The sequence below is a fragment of the Girardinichthys multiradiatus genome, chromosome Y (assembly GCF_021462225.1).
Source record: "Girardinichthys multiradiatus isolate DD_20200921_A chromosome Y, DD_fGirMul_XY1, whole genome shotgun sequence".
NCBI lineage: Eukaryota > Metazoa > Chordata > Actinopteri > Cyprinodontiformes > Goodeidae > Girardinichthys > Girardinichthys multiradiatus.
Window position 1 is genome coordinate 33,076,802 of NC_061818.1, and position 16,608 is coordinate 33,093,409.

The following is a 16,608-nucleotide window of genomic DNA, read 5'->3' on the forward strand; positions in this document are numbered from 1 at the left end:
CATTTTATTTAACACATTATTAAACATACTTAAGCATAGCCATACCAATCTTATAAGCATAGCATGAATATTTTCCAACAGTACCTAATAAAGTGGCCGGTGAGTGTACATACATGCTCTTTAACTGACTAATCTGAGTAATCAAGATGGCACGATAGAGGCTGCTCATTCATTCAGGACATTTATGTCTAACTGTTGTACAAGGGTTACACAAATGTGCTACACAGGGATGTAGTTAAAACCTTGAAATACAGGAGCAGTGTCACCTGCACAAGCAAATATGTAGTTTAGGTTTAGACATTGTCGTTTGTAATAGACCATATCTTCTAGATGCACACTTAAGTTAGGATAGACGAAAGGGTAAGCCTAGTTTTAAAGAGGCTTTCATGGAGTTCTTGAGCATAGTTTTGAAGATGAAGATGGCAAGTAAGAGTGTTTTCGCAATTTTCATGAAAAAAAGCAGATTGCATTAAACTCATCTGAATGTGGTTCTACAAGTCAGGTCAAAACTGACTTGTTTTCTAGGGTAGCTCTCCTCCCTGTTGTGCTACTAAAGATGAAGAAAACTGCAAAGTAGCAACAGCCGTAAATGAAGGTCTTTTTTTTGCTGGATTTATCCCACGTGAACTGCAGCTTCAAAAAACCCTGATCACAGAACTTACTGAATATTCAGTCATCTTAGGTAAACTGAAAACGTATACATATCTGCTATTCTGGCTGGTTAACTGGTTGAGTAATCACCTTTCCACAATATTTGCTCTTATCTTAAGACAAGCTTCGCTTTGCTAACAGTGGCTGCAGTCCTTTTTAGCATCACTATTGTAATTGTAGATCCTGTAAAAACATCTAGGGATGTTTATCTAATAAAACTTCAATTTGAACGTTAAGCTCTAAAACTACCTGAAATACAGGTAAAATATGAATATCCAGCAGATATGACCCAAAACACACATCTGGTAATTTTCTACCTTTTTTGCAGGGGTTAAATTTTCACATGAACAGTCCTGGCTATTTCAGGCTCTCATTGAAGTTTTGTTACATTTTGGGAGGCTTGAATACCAAAATCACTGGAAAAATGGACAGATGTGCAGTTTTATGAAAACCAGCATTAGTTATCATGTGGGGAGGGGACAGGGAATACCATCTTCAAATGCAAATATTTTTTCACTTTTATCCACACCTGGAAAATACTTAAATCCCATACTTTGACTTTCCAGGATTTAGGAATCCAGAATATCAATTGAATTCCTAAGTGTTGAATTCTTAAAATTTTTTTTGGACAATAACACCAGTAAGATTTACCAAAATTAATAAACAAACAAACCCATTAAGAGTTTTAAAAAAATGCTACATTTAAACTTACATTTCACAGGTTTTCAGTTTGGTCTGAACTGAAGGAATAATGGCATCTCGAAGAAGTAAAAACAGCAGACAGCGACTTGTCTTTATGTACACTTTTTATTATCAGCACTCGACAGGTGGCAGTCAGGTGGTATAAAAAGAACCAGATTACTTCTTGGTCTCCTCTTCCTTGGACAGGTTCTTAATGATCTCCTCCTTCTTGGCCTGGAGGCGCTCCTCTCTGCGCTTGCGGGCCTCCTTTGTCTTGGTACGACGAGCCTCGGCCTGATCGCTGCAGAAAAGACGAACAGAGGAGGGTTCAATTGACACATTCCCAAAATATTTACATTGGTAAAATAAAATCTGAAGCATTACAAAATACCACAAACTGATTAGAGACAATATTGTTCCACGTAAAGGATCCGGTTTGCACACGGAGATGAATACTTACGCCAGTAGCTTCTTGCGGGCCTTGTCTGCCTTCAGCTTGTGGATGTGCTCCATCAGGATGCGCTTATTCTTAAAGACGTTACCCTTGGCCTTCAGGTATAGGCTGTGGTACCTGAAGGAATTCAGATGGGTAAAATTAAAACAAAGCACCAGGATACACAATATGTCTGCTGACGCTCACACATCACAACAGACCAACTAGTTCACGTGTTAAAACGGCTCCAAATCCAGGAAACCTACATGTGCCTGTCGATTTTTTTGGCCTCCCTGTAGCGACGCAGCAGACGACGCAGGATCCTCATGCGACGCATCCAGCACAGCTTCTCTGGCATACGGGCGTTGGCTGTACCCTTTCTCTTACCTGGATACACAAGTTGAGAATATCAATAAAAAAGATAAAGATATTTCCCACTCTCATCTTCTAAACACAAGCTCCAACATACCGGTTCCCATGTGCCTTCCCTTGCGGCGTGCAAGTGTGTTCTTGCGGCACCGGGCCCTGGAGTGGACCGTGACAGGTTTGCGAATGATAAGACCATCTTTGACCAGTTTTCGGATCTGCTGGCCTGCAAAAAAACAAAATAGGTGATATAGAAGACTGAATGAGCTAAACACCACAGAAAGTTCATTCAAAGAAAAATAAAACAGGGAAACTAGAAGTTAGAAAAAAAATAGAGATGATTCCTGATAATTTTACAATTATTTCACCTGCGATATCGCTTCACTCCTTCGATATGAAGTGAGGCCCTTGTGTGATCAGAGTTCATTCTCAACATTCAAGCAAAACTTTTCTGCAGGCTAATGTCGGTTCTGGTGATAAAGTTCACATGCTTTAAAATCTATCCCTACAACGAAGACGCAAAATATTCTCCCATCACCAGGTTTGTATCGAATATCAAAGTCAACTAGTTTTCTATAACTATCACTTGTGAATGTCTTAGTTTTTCAAATCCAAAGACCAAGACAATACTGCATTTGTATGAATTAAATAAATGCAAGAAAATCTATAATCCATAAACTTAATCCATGAGTTGTACTAGGGGACACCCACACTTGATTGGCTGAATCGTCCCTTTAAACACCGCTTTTTGCTCAATTTTGTGGGTCACAGTTTTAAGAATTTCCAAGGATAGCGTAAAGTAAGCATAACCTGAGTAACACTCATTTTATTTCTATCATTCCTGGTAAAGATATGGCCAGGGATTATTGCTGAGGACTTGGTCCAGCACAACGTTTTAAGTCTGTTATTATTTAACTACCAGCATAATAAAACTTATCTGATTTGATGAGAACATGCCCCAACAAGATCCACACAATTAAAACACTGGAAATTTCTATCTTAATTTTTGGATTTGACTTTGAGGTTTTATTTGAACAATAATGCAAACCAAATGTGTTTGGTTCAAGCAGAATGTCCTTTATTAAGGCTTAATATTTTATGCTAAAGTAAAAATAATACATTAATACCTGACCTTTACTGTAATCAGAAAAAAGGCAGAACAATCCCCAAACATTGATGAAAATTTAATGACAATATTTTAAACACAAGGTTTTGAAGTTGACTTAACTTCTAAACTTAAATACACCTTAAATGTAAACTACTGGACAACTTCTCTTTGAATATCAGTCTTTTAAAACACCAACGCTTTCATTTTTAAACTTTAATATTGGCATTTTAAACTTTTATTTTGGCATTTTAAACTTTTATTTTGGTATTGTTTGAAAGATATTGTAACAGCTTTTCAGGTGAAAAGGTTTAGACATTCAAATTTTCTGGGAATTTTGCTAATACTTCCAAATGAATGAACAATATAGATCAACACTTTCACGCAAACAGCCGGACAGGGAAAAACAAACAAAATGTGTCTGATGCTGTGCTTACGGGAGTTGGCGTTGGCGATCTCGTTTGTCTCGTTGGGGTCCAGCCAGACTTTCTTCTTCCCGCAGCGCAGGACGCTGGAGGCCAGCCTCTTCTGGAGCCTGAGCATGCTAAAACGAAACACTTATTCAGAAGGTCGAATCTTTCTTCATAACACAACATGTAGGGTATTAAATACTGAACTAAAACACAGTAACAAGAGGTGCTAACCACACTGCTAACTTCCAACTACCCGGTGGCTAGCAGGTTGCTAACATGGCCTCGCTGTCGCTACATCGTGTTAACTAAAACACGTAAATATGTTAAATTTAAGGTTGATAAAATGCCTGAAACACAAATACTCATTAAGAAGGAACTCTGCTTTCCTAGTTTTGCAGATTAGGGGACTGTGTGTGTATTTAAACAGCTATATTGGGACTTCTATTTTGCTATGAACAGCAATCCTACCTCATGGCTGATATACTCTGTAGAAAAAGGGAGACTTGAGAGGCAGCCTGGAAGATACCTCTTTCAGGGAGAGTCCATCTGTAATAATGAAATAACTTGGATTTAATCAAAGTAAAACTGGGCCGTTATTACTGTACTTATTTTAACATACATACGCAACATACATTATACGTATATATCTTAAGATTAAGAAGGTATAAAAAGGACTAAAACAAAGCGACGTTAAAAATGTCCCCTTCCTCGTCAACGTATTGGTACGAACCGAAGCGTTCACAATGCATTATGGGTCAAATGCCACAGCGATGTGATCTTCTCTATGAACACCAGAGGGCGGTGTTGAAGCAAGAATCACCTAATACTCCCTAAGCACAAAAATTGGCTTTCCAACAGAACCCTAATAATCTTTTTTTCTAAAGTTAGTGTAATATTTATCATGTAAAATTCAAATACAAAACTAACAGATATGTTAGGAGGAGAACATAAAAACGAGAAAAAGTCGCAAAAACCTGGTTGCACACCCTTAAACTATTTCTTTTAAATACCTTGTTGATTTTAGATTCAATGTTTTAAGCTAATATCAGTTCTAGTGAACCTAATGAACCAGAAATAAAGTGTAGCCATGGTGGAATTTTTTTGACATTTGATAAAACATTATTAATAACTGGAGAAAATAGGGGACAAGCCATTGCAAAAACTGGAAGCTTCTCCAAAATGAATGAAAAGACAAGACAGAAACATGTCAGGAAGGCTGCCCAGGGGCCTACAGGAACACTAAAGAAACTGCTTTATGAATTTCTTCCCAGCACTGATTGTGTTCTACGTGTGAAAGTTATTATGCCTTCAAAAAATCTGAAAATATGTAGCAAGAACCTGAGAGAGGTATCTGTTTATCATTTACTTTGTGCTGGCATTCACTTTGTTGCTACGTAAAATGCTGTTCTGTTTGTCCAATTGTGTAATATGTGCCATGCTTGTTTGATTCAGGAAATAAATATGGACACTGTGTGTCTTGTTGCACGCTGCTGGTAACAAACAAGTTAAAAAGCCAATTGACAACGTTCATGGCAACGTTTTATGTAATGCTTGAATGCAAAACTGGTTCATTTCCTGGGCTGCGGCATGTTTGTATAAATTATTCATAGATCAGAGCTAAATGGCTCAATGAATAAACAAAAAACTATTTGAAAATATACTATAACAAAGCAACATGTCCTTTCCCAAAATTACTAACTTTAGAAAGCTTGAAGTAATATTTTGATCCATTCTTGCATAGAAGTGTATACTGTACAACTGCTTCTAAGACAAACAGGTCAAAATCTTATATGTTCAATATAAAAGAGCAAAAAATAAAGATGTGATTTTTCTCTTTTTAAGTGGCATCCATTAGGAGGAGGAAGTGGAAACAGTGTGTTGGTGTAGCGGGTGGGTACTTGTAAAAATTCTTGTAAAAATAGCCAACTGGTACAGCACAAGTTGACCAGGGATCATTGCATCCTCGACCTTCTGAAGCGCCATCCCATCACCACATGGAGGCTGCAAGCTTACAGTGTGGGTGTATAAGGACCTCTTCTGTGACGTCTTCACCTCATGTAATTCAGAGCGGCGAATCAAATCTTACAAATGGGGCAGAGTATTCTTCAGCAATGTCTAACGGAGCAGAAAAACAGAACCTATAAGAGTTAAAGATGTTGCACTGTCTGATGATGACCTGCTCTCTGTTCAGAAGAAAGGTATATTATGAGTTGGAATATGACTTTTGGAAGTATCTGAAAATACTTCCTGAATTTAGATCGGTTATAAGTATAGAGAGCTCAGTGTTAATGGTGAAAACCACTTTTAAAAGTATTTGTTAATTATTTTAAAAGGAGAAAAGCAGGTTTTAGGCGTCCTCCCACCAGCTCATCGGACATACAAGCTGGAGAAGCCGAGGATAATGTTGTGGGTGTTCGGTCCATCAGCTCTGATACAAACTGTATCATGGAAAAGCGCCTCTATTACACACATTATTATCTCACTAGTGCAATGTGGGCAGAGTATTTATTAATCTCCATATTCAGACACATATATGCAAGTATTCATCCAGTTGACCAATTTCATGTAGAACATTGCCAACTGTAAAACAACTTTTATTGTCTTGCATTTATTTTTTTACGGGTTTTTCTCAATTTCAAAGAGCACTTTCTTCACAAATTGTCCTTTTAAGAGTGAAATTGAAGAAAGAACATAGAGACATGTTGGTGGTAAATACATAACAGAAATTAACTTCTCCTAATGATGTTCTGGCCTGTGGACAGAGTGGGCTTTTCCTGAACGATTGATATATGTAATGATGATTTGTAATGTCTGTATGAACATATGTTTGAGGGTGAATAAAAACAGAATCCAGCAAAATTAGCGGCAACAAAACGACAGCACATCACACGAGGTCAGTGCTTCTTCACAGAGCAGAAGCTCAGCTCTCAGAGCTTCGATCATTTCTTCTGCTCTGTTGTCTACATTCAGCAGCTTTCATCTTCTCCGCAGTGAGGTCAACATCAGGTCATTTATGTTCCTGGAGAGAGCAATGGTGTTGTCCTCAGTGTAAAACCAGATGTGTTATTTCTTCAGATCATAATGACCTCAGACACTGTGCCTTCCTGCTTTACTTCATAAACTGAAGGAGAAGCTGAACCATTTTCTGCCCCATTTCAGCCCTGCAGGACCTCTGATCTGTGGATCTGTGTTGCCTGGCCTTCATTACACGGAGCTCTGCTGCTCTCTCATCACTCACTCTGTGAAGGTGGAGTCTTCTCATTTGGGCGTGGACCTCAGCTTCCAGTCTGAGTATGTTGATCGCTCACAAGCAGCACAAACGATGTAAAGTCGGGCAACAACACAGATACAGGCTGATAGCTAGAGGATGCTTCCTTAAAAGTAAAAGCATCAGGGTTTACCATGATAAAGTGGCTGGAGGGGCTGAATCCCCTCTTGTGGAGGCTGAGGGGCATGAAATGTTACAACAGCAACAGCACAAAAAAAATCTAATTTTCTTTATTTATTTTTATTATCTAGCTTTATATCTGCAGCACAGCTAGTTGCTACAGGAAGTTAGAAAAATGTAAAACTCCTGTAAATTAACGATCCTGGACTGTCAGGCTCAATTACTCAATAGTTTTCAATGTTGCTTTTGCTGTTGCTGTTATTTTGGTGATTAATAGCCACCAAACTTAATCTTACTGTAATGGTCCTTGTTTTACGAGACTGTGAACACAATGCTTTTGTCGACGCAGCTATAGACTTTATATTATTTTAATATCGTTTGTATTAAACATCAGGGATTAATGTATACACAGTTTTAATTAGAAAAGCTGTTGGGAAAAGTACAACATTTTATATGCAGTTATCAATATTATTATTATCAGTGGACCTGAATTTTCCTATAAATGTCATTTTAAACGCGTAATATTTGACATATAACAATGTGTATTTATTTTGTATTTATCCATTTATTTATTCACTTTTGAAGCTGCTTTTTTCCCTTTTTATAAGGTTGAACATGTTGGATTCTGAATAGAACACCAAACATAGATTATATTTTATTTTGTTAAACTTTTCACGACATGAAATTTATTTGATCTCTTTAAAGTGAAATCCCAAATGCACTCTAGACTTGTTAATACTTTTATTTATTAAGGTCATATGAACGTGTAAATATGTATAATATGTGCATTATTATTATTATTATTATAACTCGTGTACTTTTAAAATAGTTTTATTGCTCTAACCGGATGCGTCCCTGCGTCATTCCGCACACTTGACAGCCGTGTTAGCGCTCAGTGCGCCAGTGTGTAACGCTAAAGACTGGAAGGAGGCAGCTGTTGCTATTATTTTAACCAGCCAGCGCAGATCCTTCTCCGAGTTCTCCCCTCCCGTGGACAGGAAAAAGATGACCCTGTCCACACCATCATAAACATACGACAACTGAAGGAGATTTTTTTTTTTTTTTTTTAAAGTGAAATCAAATGGTACAGAAAAGTAGTAGTATGTCCAGGACGCCTTCGACCCCAAACCAGGAGATCCCAATGGGCATGATCGACCACCATCCGCACACGCAGGTGAGACCAGAGAAACGGGGGGAAATTATGATTTCATTTTGACAGAAGTGAGGGACAAGTTGCTTTTAAAATGCACCAAGCTGTTTTACTTCTGGAGATTAACAGGTTGTTCGGCTCTCCGGGTGCTCCAATTGCCTGTGCGCTCATTAAAGCATCAATTGATTAAAAATCACTGTATGTAATGTGAAGGAAAAATAACACCCGGGTGGTTTTATTTAGAATGGCAGCTCTGATCTGTGTTTCCCTGTCAGCTTTCTGTGTTTTTTTTTTTTTGATCAAGTCACCGAGAGATTAAGCCATGATGTAACGCTTGTGTCTTTTCTGGCTAGCCGGATGATTCTGAGGAAAACCGCACCTTTGTTTAATTAATCTGTTATAACAACACACAAACTGCTATTCTGATCAAATGGAAAACATTTGTTGTCATCGGTAACAAAAAGAGAAATGTTCCACTTTTAAACCGGTTAAATCATACATTTGGGATATTAAATCCAATGCTATTATAGGGATTAGGATAAAAACGTGTTTAAAAAAACTTCATTAAGTTTTTTGTTTTTTTTGCCATTTTAATTTTCCTTCCTTTGAAAGGTTTCAGTTTTTGAAGCCACAACTAGGCAGTGATTTGTGTGTGATGTGGGCATGTTTAGTCATAACTCTTTAAATTGATGTAAAATGAGGAGAGAATATCTAGACAATATCATTGTCTCTCTAGAGAAGAGAGAGAGGAGAAAAAACATCTCATGAGAGACAACCAGCGCTTCAAACCATGCCAAGTCCTGCTCTCTCCACTTTACTCCCACTCTTCCCAGCTCCCTCTCATCTCTTTTATCCCCCTCAGCTCCTCCTAGTTCTTCCCCATGAGTGTCCCACTATCACCATCACCATCTCACCTCATCATGTCTGTTTTTAGAAGTCTGAGCTTTATTTGCAGAGTGGCTGCAGCGAGAAACAGATGGACTGCCTTGTAGTACAGGCAGCAGGGTGTTTGTCTTATTTTGTCTTTTTAGTGTGTTGTAAGTGTGCTCCTCCCATCAATCAAACAGAACGCTCATGTTGGGGTAACTCTGCTTCAAAGAAACCAGCAGCTCTAACGTTCTGAATGAAATGGCCCGAGTTTGCTCAGCTTTTCAATAGAAACGAACCGTAGGTCGAGAACTCATCCCAATTCAGAGCTGGAGGACGTCTTAGATTAAAGATCGTGTCTGCAGACAGCACCCAGATTGCAGATCAGAGCAGATATCTGAGCAGAATAATGGATTGGGGATTCTGCCTAAAAGAGTTAAGAAATTTGTGTGCTCCCAAACCACCTGCTACCCTCTTAGTTTAAAACCTCCTTCTCACACACCCACCTTAATTACACTCCTAATCTGTGAGGATGTTTACCAACAGGAAGCCTCCCCTCCCTACTTCCTCTGGTATTTATCTGCCCTTTGCTGACATGAACGCAGCAGCATTCGGCTGCAGCATCTTTTCACAGATCATCTGCGCTCCATATTGAACACCTAACGAAGCATGAGTTGGCTTCCCCTTTTTTCCCTCTGATCATAAGTCTAATGAGTCCTTCAGCTGTGATATTGCTTCATCTAACATCTTAATTGCTAATATATTTGGCGGCAATGCATCATCTGCTGCTCGACAGGCGCTCAAACTGTTGGTTGCAAACCAAATTTACTTGATGCAATCTCATTTGGTAATGCTTGTAACATCCTTTTTAACTGAGCAATTTTAAAAAGTAAAACTGTTTTGCTTTACTGGGGAAATGTTTCAAGTTTAAATGTGTTTACTTTTTTTGAACAAACTGCTGCAGATTAGCTGCACTGGAAAGTAGCTGTGTGTCTGGTTATTTATTTATTCTGTGCCTGGGCCAATCAGCTGTTTCAATGAGATCTGAAAGGACTGTTTATGTGGCTTTGAATTTGGATCGAAATGCAAGGTTTACATCTTTGTTTAGTTTAACCATCTCATCCTTCATGTAACATTACGGTGCTTTGCAAAAGCATTTTGCAAAGCAAAGCACCACCAAAACTTCAAAGGATTTCTGGGGGATTTTTATGATGGACAAACCAAAAGTGATGCATAACTGTGAAGTGGAATAAAAATAATTAACGATTTTCAAAGTGTTTTACAAATAAGAATCTGGAAAATGTGAGCATTTGTATTCAGCCCCCTTTACTCTGACACCTCCAAATAAAATCCAGTGCAGCCACATGCCTTAAAGAGTCCATATGTGTGTAATTTAGTCTAAGAATAAATCCAGCGGTTGTGTGAAGGCCTCAGGGGTTTGTTAGAGATCACAGAACAAACGGCATCATGAGGGCAAATGAACAAACCAGAGAGGTCAGAGGTAAAGTTGTGGAAAAATTCAAGACAGGGGCATCTGGTTATAAAACAATAGCCAAAGCAAACCTGGTCTTTATAGAAGATCCAATTTCAATTCAATTTAATTCAATTCAAAAGTACTTTATTAATCAAAAAGGGAAAATAAATGTTGTTGTAGCTCATATTATGAAGGTTTCCTCAAAGAGCCGTTGTAGATGCTGATGGCTGTGGGCAGGAAGGATCTCCTGTAGCGCTCCGTCTTACAGCAGATCTGAAGAAGCCTCTGACTGAAGACACTCTGTTGTTCTAGGACAGTCTCATGAAGAGGATGCTCAGGGTTCTCCATAATGTTCTTCATTTTATGAAGAATCCGTTTTTCCACAATGATCTCCAGAGGTTCCAGAGGAGTCCCCAGAACAGAACCAGTATTTTTTATCAGCTTGTTGAGCTTTTTTAAGTCCCTGGCTCTGATGCTGCTTCCTCAGCAGATGATGGTAGAAGAGATCACACTTTCCACAATAGACTTATAGAAGATATGCAGCATCTTGCTGCAAACACCAAAGGACCTAAGCTTCCTCAAGAAGTACAGTCTGCTCTGTCCCTTCTTGTAGATGGCTTCACAGTTGCATCTGTTGTCCAGGTGAACACCGAGGTATTTATACTCCTCCACCACCTCCACTTCTTCTCCCATGATAGAAATAGTTTTTGACTTATTCCTGTTTCTCTTAAAATCTACAATCATCTCCTTTGTTTTAGTCACGTTCAAAATTAGATGATTGTTTCCACACCATGCCACAAAGCGGTCCACCACCTTCCTGTACTCAGCTTCTTGTCCATCTCTGATCCAGATCAGAGATTTGTGGAGTGCACTTTATTGACAGCAAACATGTGTAAGAAGGGGATCTAGTCACATGACATTTATGTTGAACTTTTTGACCTACATGCAAAACGCTATTCGTGGCAGGAAATGAACACCAGACATAACCCCTGAACACACCACTCATACCATGAAAGATGGCAGTGGCAGCGTCAAGTTGTGGTGATGCTTTTCTTCAGCAAGTGAATGAAATCAAGTCGGAGTTGATTGGAAGATGGATGGAGCCAAATGCAGGGCAATGTTAGGAGAAAACCTGTTAGAGGCTTCGAAAGACTTGAGATTGGGGCAGAGGTTGACCTTCCAACTGTGAAACAATCCTAAACGACCAGAAACATCTACATTGAATTGGTGAAAATCAAAGCATGTTCATGTGTTATAATGAACACAACCTAAATCTAATTTAGATATTTTTGCAAGAATTGAAAATGGAGGTTTGTAGATTATTTCCTTCCAATCTGACTAAGCTTGAGCTTCTTTGAGCAGATAAATTGGCAGAAATGTTATTTTCAAGATCAACAAAGCTGGTGCTGACACACCCCAAAGGACCTTCAGCAATAGGTCATCCACAAAGTATTGCTTCTGGGTGGGTTGAATACAAAAGCGAGCTAAACAGATTTTTCTTTGTAAAATAAAAAATTAAAATCAATTTCCTTCACACTGTTGTATAACAATAAGCATCACAGGCGGATAAACAGAAAGGGTTTCATAAGGACGGGTTGTGGAAAAAACATTATTTTGGCTGAGCAAAACTAACCAGGAACTTCATGAACCATCCTTCACCCCCTAGTTCTGCCGATCTTACAGACAGGATGTTAAGTGACACTTTTCTTTAATTAAAAACAAAAAAAATAAATGCCATTTTTCCTACAGTGCACAAAAAAAGAATTTTGTACCGTAAGGATTTTTGCTTTACAAGTTATCATCTTTACTCACAACTGTAGAGTTTTTTTCAGGAATAGGTTCTAGTTGGAGAAATCGTTTTTTAGTGGCACTATGAAACACAGGATTTATATGCAAACAGACAGGTATGGTAAGGCCGGGTGGAGTTTCAAGAAAAGAAAAAAAAAAGAATAAAGTGAAAACTTGAGATAAATTAGGAATAAATGAAAGTTGTGCCGGCTGCACCGTGGCACAACTGAGTTTGGTTATAGTTTTTTATTTGATCTTTATTAGAAAAAACCCTGTTCCTTCAGAAAATGTTGCTGCTGGTTCAAATGTAATATCAGTATTTTTTAATATGGGTATCAGGTTTGAAAATTTTAACATTGTTCTTCTTGAAATAATAAAAAACTAAAATGCAAATGTTGGTGAACAGTATTTTTGATGATTATCCGACTTCTTTTTTATTCTGTGTAGGCGGACAGTGATATCATGCTCTATTTCTGCTCCTGAACAGTACAAAGTACAGTCACACATTGTGCATTTTGATGATGGATCATCACTTTATATTCTCTGTTCTAATATTTATTGTTTTATCAGAAAGTATTCCATATTTAGATTTAAGTATTTTTTTTGTTGAAAATTGATAAATGGTGATCCAAATAAAAACAAAAGAAAGAAAATCCCTGTTTTTTAAAATAAACATTAAACCATGATAAATGATTATAAAAAAAACTTTTACCACTTTTAAATGTATATATACCCGGTTCAACCAAAAAGCAAAAAATTGTTTGGAGAAAACAATAAAAAATAAAAAAGTTGTAAAAAGTGTGCACAGCCTTCAAATAATACTTGACTGAATCACAATTTTCACCATTCAGTCATTTTGAGATTACATTTGTCATCAATTATAGTGAATCTGATTGACCTGAAATGAAATTCAGCAGTCCTGCCAGAGCTTATAGAGAGGTTACATCCATGCATTTTCCAAACATGTTTCTTCCATACAGAGTTGGTGGGGAGCTGGTGTCTATCTCCAGCAGTCTATGGGCGAGAGGCGGGGTACACCCTGGACAGGTCGCCAGTCCATCACAGGGCAACACAGAGACACAACGAATACACACTCACGCATTGAGAGATTTAAGTTATTAATAGAGACCAATTAACGTAACAGTCATGTTTTTGGACTGTGGGGGGAAGCCGGAGTACCCGGCGAGAACCCACGCATGCACTGGGAGAACATGCAAACTCCATGCAGAAAGAGCCCCGGTCGGGAATCAAACCCATGACCTTCTTGCTGCAAGGTAATAAATAGTGCTACCAACTGAGGCCCAGAGAAGCCACAAGGGATCTAAATTATCTAATTTTACAGAGGTGTCAGGAAAAGGAAAGGCACAAATTCTACTATATGTTTTTATACTGTGACACACTGAAGACACTCATTGATATTTAGAGCAAATATAGGACATGACTGACCCCACAAAAGCAAAACTGATGAAAAGAAAAGATGCAAACTGGTCAGAAAGGCTCCTAAGAGGCTGACAGCAAACCTGGAGGAAGTACTGGTTGTTTTCGAAATGTGACAGCAATCTCCTTCACATGTCCTGGAGATTGGGTTGGGGCAGCAAAGCAAAAGCATTTTGTTCCAAAGAAAACATAGAGGCAAAGCAGACAGATTCAAACAAAAAAATTGGAAAGCTAAAATTGTTGCATCAGTGTGGTTGCACATAATGTGCAATAACCAGGTTATTGCACATATGCATTCCCCTGATTTATTATGCAGTGCAGGATAAATACCACATTAATATTCAAAACTGTTCGTAAAAGATTTGCAGCGGTCAAATGTTTTTACATGAAAACAATCTGGCATTTTAACATAGGTGTGTCCACTTTTTATATCCACTGACGTATAAAAAGTGAAAATGTGTTTCATTCAGTCAACTGAAATAAGCATAAGGGGACCCAAATGGTGTTACTTAACATTTCAACAATAATCAGCAGAAAATAAGATGCAGACATTTACTTTACATTTTTTAAATTAATTTACAAAAATGTCCAAACATATTTTCACTTCCTCATCCCAAGCTTTCTGTGAAAAGGAAAACTATACCAAAATTGGTTTTGGAATAAGTCTGCAACATAAAATGTGAAAAGTCCTGGTGCTACTAAGGAATTCAATAGAACAATCTAATGAACACAGACATTAATGCAACACGCAGCTTTAGATTTATCCTTTCCATAAGAAAGCATAATTTCTAGTGCAACAGGAGGGTTGAGATGAATTCAGGTTCCTCTAATATCTGTCTCCTGTGGAAACGTATTGACCGAGTGTGTTTTTTTACATTAGCACAAGTCGTGTTTGCTTTAAGGTGGCACGAAACCTTCCTTTATGCACATTGGACACCATATGACTGTGATGACAAAATAACGGTGTGGGTTACTTATTATGGGTTCCTTGTTAATCTGTCTCTGTGTAATCTGCAAGTCAACCACAGGGGCCCTTTGAGGCAGTTGCTCATTGTGTGTATTAAGTACGTGTGTATGAGATCGAAGGGATGACTAGGTTACTGTAAGAAAGTGTGTGCATTCAGTTGTGCATGCATATAATTGTTTAAATGCACTGTAGGCTGGTTATTTAAAAGCATTACATTTGTGCATGACTCGTGTTAGGTGCGGGAGAATTGTGTAAACAAGATAAAATGTACTCGTGTCACGCTGTTTAACACACCCTCATGGTTCAGAGCTGGAAAAGAAGGGGGCATCCGGATTTGAACCGGAGACCTCTTGATCTGCAGTCAAATGTTCTACCACTGAGCTATACCCCCCCAACAGTTCACAGGGGGAGGGTTTAAACCTGTACCTGGATTGTGTGTACATGTTGTTGGTGTATTGATGTGTTTGTTCTTCACCAGCTGTCCTCTTTTCATGCTTAACTAGCCAGCCTCCTAATTCTCAACAAATATGATTAGTCTGTATTGTGTAACCACGACAATGTGAGCTGGGTAGGCTCATAATGCAATGTGTGGCCCCGGCCTAACCCGAATAGGCCATCTGCCAGAGGTCTTCCCATCAGATTACAGGGTCTCAGTTTGAATCACAACATGAAAAATGGCAAGTAAAAGAGGATGGTCATGAAGACGCTGGCCACATTTTCTTTGGTTGACTTCCTCTGTGGTCTGGGACTCTTGCCGCCCTATCTCTGGCTCCATCTGACTGCCTGATCGTTTTCAGAGGCTTTTACAAATGCTCTTCCAAATGTTAATGGCTGTCAAGCTCCCCGGAAATGAGGGTTTCTCAGAAAAATGTCAAGTTAATTATTAGACTGAAAAATGACTCAACATTTTCTGTTTTTTTCTCTGTCCTCCTTGTTCCTAAAGCCTCCTTACCCTTTTGCTCTCCATCTTTTAAGGGAAAGTATGCTAAGAGGAAGAGCCGGTTTAAGCGCTCAGATGGGAGCACCTCTTCTGACACCACCTCGAACAGCTTTGTCCGCCAGGTAACATTTCACACCTAATCTTCTCCTTCTCTGCCCTTTTCCTTAATTGGACATTTAGTATAATTAAAGTAGGCACCTTTAATGCCAAGAAGTCAGGGATTTAACTTAAATATAGAAAACGTTTATGTCTTTTCTGCTGTGTTTTAAGAAGTCCTGGCAAGCTATTTTTTAACTTTATGATGGCTTGAAATGTTTTAATTACACAGAATGCACCTGGTGTTAATGGTTTACATACTTTTTACCCACAAAATGGTAGAATTAATTCATGTTTTTCTCTGATATTTCTAGTTGTTTGATAATCATTTCTTACATTTCAGGCTTTAAACAACTAAGGACTTACTAAAGTTTGTTTGAAAATAAATGGCTTTGTCACTGTACCATAGTTTAAATACTGAAGACAATGCATAGGCAAACATCATAGGTTCCCTTCTGTGCTTCTTAAGCTGTGTATAGTGTTTTAAATATCGAAAATAGGTGAATTAAAACAGGAAAGACGATAGGATCTTAACTAGGGACTTCTACAGTTCTCATTGTTAGTAGCTATCATGGAGGAGCTTTGTAGTGTAATTTCCAATTTCCGTTAAGAAAACACAAAATTTGAACAGCTAATTAAAATTTTTGTATGAAAATAGACTTTTTAAATCAGCAGTGTGTGAATGTTTATGAGAGCCTGAATGTGTAAATCTGGTTAGCTGTGAACTGTCGCTACATAACTTTCTATTCTTAAATGAACCGAATGTATTTTATTTAGTGACAAAGTCACCATAGCTGTCAGTGGTTTGGCTTTTAAATTATATAACACTGTTAGAAACTTAGGGTTCATATT

General features: G+C 38.2%; 2 protein-coding genes and 1 non-coding gene across 6 annotated transcripts in view; 1 reads left to right on the forward strand and 2 right to left on the reverse strand.

The window, feature by feature from the left end:
• Nucleotides 1-1,439: 1,439 nt before the first annotated feature.
• Nucleotides 1,440-4,144, reverse strand: LOC124864518 (60S ribosomal protein L19). Its single transcript, XM_047359325.1, has 6 exons — nt 4,118-4,144; nt 3,674-3,780; nt 2,235-2,357; nt 2,032-2,152; nt 1,793-1,903; nt 1,440-1,633 (listed from the first exon to the last, which is right to left on the reverse strand). The coding sequence occupies exons 1-6, from the start codon at nt 4,120-4,122 to the stop codon at nt 1,510-1,512; spliced, it is 591 nt and encodes a 196-aa protein (XP_047215281.1). The 5' UTR covers nt 4,123-4,144; the 3' UTR covers nt 1,440-1,509.
• A 3,788-nt stretch (nt 4,145-7,932) lies between these two features.
• The window catches only part of LOC124864790 (voltage-dependent L-type calcium channel subunit beta-1-like), a 48,523-nt gene continuing 39,847 nt past the window's right edge, over nt 7,933-16,608 (forward strand). For 3 of the 4 annotated variants that reach the window (XM_047359698.1, XM_047359699.1, XM_047359701.1), the window contains exons 1-2: nt 7,934-8,211; nt 15,696-15,782. In XM_047359698.1, coding sequence (XP_047215654.1) covers nt 8,119-8,211; nt 15,696-15,782 — 180 coding nt within the window. In that variant the 5' untranslated portion in view covers nt 7,934-8,118. Of the gene's footprint in view, nt 8,212-15,695; nt 15,783-16,608 lie in introns of all 4 variants that reach the window. The other variant, XM_047359697.1, reaches the window with a different exon arrangement.
• trnac-gca lies at nt 15,040-15,111 on the reverse strand. The gene has a single exon. It is a non-coding gene; the product is annotated as a tRNA-Cys (tRNA).